The 5,954-nt window shown below is 68.9% G+C and overlaps 2 protein-coding genes across 2 annotated transcripts; both read left to right on the top strand.

Annotated features, from left to right (window-relative positions):
* Window positions 1-1,073: 1,073 nt before the first annotated feature.
* MICPUCDRAFT_19084 (uncharacterized protein) lies at window positions 1,074-1,687 on the top strand (the record flags this gene model as incomplete). The annotated part of the gene is made up of 2 exons (XM_003060773.1): window positions 1,074-1,257; window positions 1,443-1,687. The coding sequence occupies 2 exons, from the start codon at window positions 1,074-1,076 to the stop codon at window positions 1,685-1,687; spliced, it is 429 nt and encodes a 142-aa protein (XP_003060819.1).
* Window positions 1,688-2,198: 511 nt separating this feature from the next.
* On the top strand, window positions 2,199-4,773 carry MICPUCDRAFT_45738 (uncharacterized protein; the record flags this gene model as incomplete). Its single annotated transcript, XM_003060772.1, has 2 exons — window positions 2,199-2,229; window positions 2,450-4,773. The coding sequence occupies 2 exons, from the start codon at window positions 2,199-2,201 to the stop codon at window positions 3,853-3,855; spliced, it is 1,437 nt and encodes a 478-aa protein (XP_003060818.1). The 3' UTR covers window positions 3,856-4,773.
* Between the last annotated feature and the right edge of the window lie 1,181 nt (window positions 4,774-5,954).

Genomic DNA, 5,954 nt, shown 5'->3' with positions numbered 1-5,954 from the left:
TCGCCCTCGCCCTCTTCCTCGCCCTCGTCGTCGTAGTCGTCGTAATCGTCGCCGTCGCCGTCGCCGTCGCCGTCGCCCCCGGGCTGGACCGCCGCGAACGTCGCGGCGTCGGCCGCGGGGATCGTCGGCACCGGCGCCGCGCCCGGCGGGGCAGGCGCCGTCGTCGGTCGCTCCTGCGATCGCGACGCGAGGAGGGGGAGGAGGAGGAGGAGCGCGGCGTGAGCGGGAGGGATCGGACGATGGGGCGGGGGAGGGGGGTGGGGGCGATCGAGGCGGAGGCCCGCGATCGATCGACGAGGCGACGACGGGATCGATCGACGCGCGAGGGTTCTCTCGGGGGAGGAGAGGAATGAATGAATGAATCTCGTCGAGGAACGGCGTCGCGACGGACCTCTTCCACGGCGTCGTAGTCATCGTCCTCGTCCTCGAACTGCGCGAACATCGCACTTCCGGGGTCGAACGCGCGGACGCGCGAACCGACCCGTCGTGGATGAGCGTCTCGCGCCGCGCGATCTCGCGCGCGCGGTCGGGCAGATTGCTCTTCAAAAATGACTCCTGTCCGAGTGAACTTCTCGCGTCGAGTTTCTGTTCGAGCGCGCCTCGACGTGTCGTAGTGCCTCTCCGATGTGTCACTCTCCCCCGCGCTCTCCCCACTCGTCATGGCCGCGCTCGCGCGCCGCGCGATCGCTCGCGCGCCCGCCGCCTCCCCCGCGTCGTCTCTCCACCGCGTCCTCGGCGAGCGCGCGACGTCGCTCCCCGTCCGCGCGCGACGCGCCCTCGTCGCGCGCGCCTCATCGCCGGGCGATCCGGGGTGGAACGACGGCAGCGAGACGATATCCGTCGCGCTGGACCGCCCCATGGGCATCGTCCTGAACAGCGGAAGAGACGGCGTCGGCGCGTACGTCGCGGAGCTCGTGGACGGCGGGAACGCCGCGAAGGACGGGTCCCTGCGCGTCGGCGACGTGCTGCTCTCGTGCGGGACCGCGGCGGACGCTGATGAGGCTTCTTCTGTCGTCGCGAAAGATTTCGACGACGTCATGGCGGCTCTCGGCGCGGACCCGGACGCGAGCGCGATGCGCCTGACGCTCAAGCGGTTCAAAGACGGCCCGAACCGGACGAAACCGGAGGGGCGGGTCTGGCTCGAGGGTAACGCGCTGAGAGATGGCGTCACGACGACGCCGTCCGGGCTGCAGTACGAGGTGTTGGAGAGCGGGAGCGGGCCCGCGGGTCGCGTCGCGCTCGACACGAAGTGCGAGTGTCACTGTGCGTCTCCCCTTCCCTCTCGCGTTCGTTCGACGCGCGTCTCCTTCTCTCCTTCCGTGCTCGGTGACGACCAATCGTGTGTGTCCACGTCGACACATCTGCTCGAATCGTACCACGCGCTGACCAATCCTGACCCTCCACCTGGCGCGCGCGCGTCCGAACCGAATCGATCGCCGCAGACGCCGGGACGTTGCTCGACGGCACCGAGTTTGACTCGTCGTACAAGCGCGGGAAACCGCTGACTTTCGCGCCGATGCAGGTCATCAAAGGGTGGACGGAGGCGATGCGGATGATGCGCGAGGGGGACAAGTGGCGGATGTATCTCCCCGCGGAGCTCGGGTACGGCGGGCGAGGCAGCGGACGGTTCATCAAGCCCGGCGACGTGTTGGTGTTTGAGATGCAGATCATCCGCGTGTTGGGGTAGGTGAGAAGAAGCGTTCGCGTTCTCAACCTACGCGACGCGTGACGTAACGTAACGTAATAATATCTGGCGTTATCATCGACGACTTCCCTCGTCGTCGCACTCGCTCGTGATGTCGTCCTATTCGCGCGCTGCGCATCGCGTCGTCCACGTTGATCTCGGTATCGAGGCGGACGCGCCGCGCCGCCGCCGCCGGAGCCGGAGAAGGTTTTCGGTTGGGGTTTTGGTCCGGTTATTTTTTCGTCGCTCGCTCGTCGGATCGAACGCCCCTTCTTCCATCACACGACGACGCACCGCCGACGCGCACGCTTCACCCCGTGCACCGTCCGCGCCATCCCTCGCCCCGCTCGTCCGGTTAATGAGCCTTTCGGTCTGTCGCCACGGCGCGGCCGCGTTCCCAATCTTCACGTCCGCGGCGCGCGCGCACCTCCGCGGCGTCGGCGTCGTTCGCCCTAGGCACCCGGCCCATCGCGCCGCGAGGCGCGCGTTCGCCACGACGACGCGAGCGGAAGCGATGGAGTACGACTACGACGTCTTCACCATCGGTGCGCAATCGCGCATCGTCGTCGTCGTCCCCATTCCCCGCGCGCGATCGATCGCGCGATCGCGCCGTCGCCGTCGTCGTCGCCGTCGCCGTCGCCCGCGCCGTCGTCGTCGTCGTCGTCGTCGTCGTCGTCGTCGTCGTCGACGTCGTCGCGTCGTCCCGCCGCTATCCATCCTGACCGCGCTCCCCCCCCCCCCCGCCCCATCTCGTCGCCATCGCAGGCGGCGGCTCCGGCGGCGTCCGCGCCGCGCGCATGAGCTCCACCGCGGGCGCGAAAGTCGGCCTCGTGGAGCTGCCGTACGCCGCGATATCCTCCGCGACCGCCGGCGGACTGGGCGGCACGTGCGTCATTCGCGGATGCGTGCCGAAGAAACTCCTCGTGTACGGCGCCGCGTTCGAGGCGGAATTCCGCGACGCCGTCGGGTTCGGGTGGGACCACGGCGAGAGCGCGCCGACGTTCTCCTGGGAGCGGCTCATCGCCGCGAAGACGACGGAGATCGAGCGGCTGAACGGCATCTACGGCCGCATCCTCGACAACGCGGGCGTGGACAAATTCGAAGGCGTCGGCAAGGTCACCGGCCCGCACGAGGTCACCGTCACCACCGTCGACGGCGTCGCGACCAAGTACAGCGCGAAGACGATCCTCCTCGCCCCCGGCGGCAGGGCGTGGTACCCCTCGATCCCCGGCGCGGACCTCGGGATCACCTCCGACGAGGCGCTCGCGTTTGAGAAGCAACCGAAACGCGTCCTCGTGATCGGCGGAGGGTACATCGCCGTCGAGTTCGCGGGCATCTTCGCGGGTTTGGGCTCCGACGTGGAGATCATGTACCGCGCGGACCTCCCGCTGCGAGGGTTCGACGAGGAGGTGCGGCAGACGGTCGCGAACAACCTCGAGGGCCGCGGGATCGTCGTCCGCGACGGCGTCAACCCGTTGAAGATATCGAAGAACGACGACGGGTCTCTCTCCGTGGAGACGGACGCCGCGGGCGTGATCGAGACCGACTGCGTGATGTGGGCGACCGGCCGCGTCCCGAACACGGACCGCCCGGATCTCGGCCTGAAGGAGATCGGCGTCGAGCTCGACGCGAAGGGCGCGGTCGTCGTCGACGAGTACTCCAAGACCACCGTCGACTCCATCTACGCGGTGGGAGACGTCACGAACCGGGTGAACCTCACCCCGGTGGCGCTCATGGAGGGCATGGCGTTCAAGGACACGGTCGTGCGCGGGATTCCGACGAAGCCGGACTACGAGAACATTCCGAGCGCGGTGTTCTGCCAGCCCCCGGTCGCGACCGTGGGGATGACGGAGGCGCAGGCGATCGCCGCGGGCCACACGTGCGACGTGTACACGTCGACGTTTACGCCGATGAAAATTTCCCTCGCCGGGAGAGTCGAGAAGGCGTTCATGAAGCTCATCGTGGACGTGGACACGGACAAGGTCATCGGGTGCCACATGGTCGGCCCGGACTCCGCGGAGATCATGCAAGGGTTGGGCATCGCGCTGAAGTGCGGCGCGACGAAGAAGCAGTTCGACTCGTGCGTCGGGATTCATCCGTCGAGCGCGGAGGAGTTTGTCACGATGCGGGACGCGACGAGGCGGGTGGGGCCCAACGCGGAGAAGAAGTGAAAGCGAAGCGACGCGATGTTTTTGAAGCGCGACGCGACGCGACGCGACGCGACTGACGCGACGCCGTCGAAAGGCGCGGCGTCGCGTCGGTCGACGACGCGGCGATGTCATACAGAAGTACTTTCGTACTCGCGCGCGCGCTCCGCGATTAATACCTTCATCGCTCGTCCAGGATCTTGCCCGCGCGGAGGTCGTACCGCGCGTCGCTGTCGCGCAGCCCGTCGTCGCGGAACTTCCCGGACGCGACCGCGGAGGCGAACGGCCCCCAGACCGATTCGGCGCGCGCGGCTCCCTCGGGTTTCCCCCCTCCCTCCGCTTCGCCGTTTGCGTTCACTTTCACTCTCACGCGGAAACGCATCTCGATCGAGCACCGCGCGCGGTGAAACGGCTGCCGCCCTTTCTTGTCCGTGTTTCTCAGCGCTTTCGTGTCCGCCTCGTCCTCGTCCCACGTCCCGGCGCCGTGCCACAGGTCGAACGAGTCGAACACCATCGCGGGGCCCGTCACGAACGCGTGCGCGTCCGACGGCGACAACTCTGGGAACTCAAACGTTTCCAACTCTTCCTCCGTGAACGCTTCTCCTCCTTCTTTACCTCCTCCCTCTTTTCCTCCTTCTCCGCCGCCGCTGCCTTGCCACAGCGGCCGAAGCAGCCGGTTCGTCCCCGGGATCCACGTCTTCGGATCCAACGGGTTGATCCCGCGGACGTTGTACTCTTTCTCCGCGGCGTCTTCACGCATCTCCAACTTTCTCTTCACGAACCCCCACTCTCTCTCGCCGCCGTCCCGGGGTAAACACACGAGCAACGGCGACTGCCAGACTTGCCCGCTCGGGTCGATCGCGCTCCGCGCGATCCACACGTTCACGAAGCGGTACGCGTACGTCTCGCGTTCTGGCATCGCCAGCTCCGTCCACCCCGGCCGCGGCCGCTGCGGCGTCCTCGGATTCGTCCACGAGTCCGGGTCGCGATGCAAACGCGTCGCGAAGTGAATCTTGCTCGACACGACGTGCCCTTCCGGTCGTCGAATCACCCAGTCGATCGCGTCCGTCGCGTCGTCCTCGCCGAGCCACCCGGTCCCGGGGAGGATCTCCACGGCGTCCGCGTCGCCGAAGCGATCGCCGAGCGCCGAGCGCACGAGCGCGGCGCCGGCGTCGAAGAGTTCCGGCCACTCCCCCGCGGCCCCGCTCCCGAGCGCCTCGTTCTTCGTCCAACTCTTCCCCTGGATGACCTCGCGCACGCGCAGCAGCGCGGGGTCATCCGCGCGCGGGAGGGCGACGTAGTCGCCCGCGCGCGCGGACTCGATCGCGGCCCTCGCGGCGTCGTTCACCAGGCATCGCGCGCTGACGGCGCCGTCGAAGTACGGCACGCTCGCGACGCGCGCGCCGCAGTCGAGCGACGGCGACTCCGCGGGCGCGATGAGACGATCGGAGGAGGAGGAGGAGGGCGACTCGCGCGGCGGCGTCGCGACCGCGCGCGCGGCGATCGCGCGGCGTCCGACGTCGCGAACGATCCGACGCGGATTACGCGTTCGGATCGTCGTTCGAAGACGATCTCGATCGAGCGACGCGAGCGACGACGACGAGCGCGACGACGACGCGCGGGGGTTCGCGCGCGCGAGCCCGCGCGCGGTGGACGCCGTCGTCACCGACGCCGCGAAGACCGACATCGCGGCCGCGTTCGGACGGACGGACGCGCGCGCTCGAGTGATGACGCGAGTATGATATCTTCGGACAGGAAAAGCGCGCGCCAGGTGGCTCTTCCCGGCCAATCAGAAAACTTCACAGTATCATAAAGCGCGCCCGGTCAGCCCAGCGAACCCCCTCTCGCGTCCTCCCCCATCTCGCCGCCGCCGCCGTCCCCGCCGCTCCACGCCTCCCACGCGTCGTCCTCGTCCTCTTTCCTGCACGCGCGCAGCCACGGCGGGCACGCCGGGACGACGAAGAGCCGATGCTTACCGCGCGCGTCGTCGCCGCCGCCGCCGCCGCCGCCGCCGCCGCCGCCGCCGTCGCCGGCCACGATGAACCGCGTCTTCCCCGGCGGGCCCGGCGGGCCCGGCGGGCCGACCGGACCGGGCGGCGCGCTGGCGATCGACGTCAGAGGCG

This window comes from Micromonas pusilla, assembly GCF_000151265.4.
Source record: "Micromonas pusilla CCMP1545 genomic scaffold MICPUCscaffold_8, whole genome shotgun sequence".
NCBI lineage: Eukaryota > Viridiplantae > Chlorophyta > Mamiellophyceae > Mamiellales > Mamiellaceae > Micromonas > Micromonas pusilla.
This window is presented reverse-complemented; position numbering and strand designations above follow the sequence as displayed.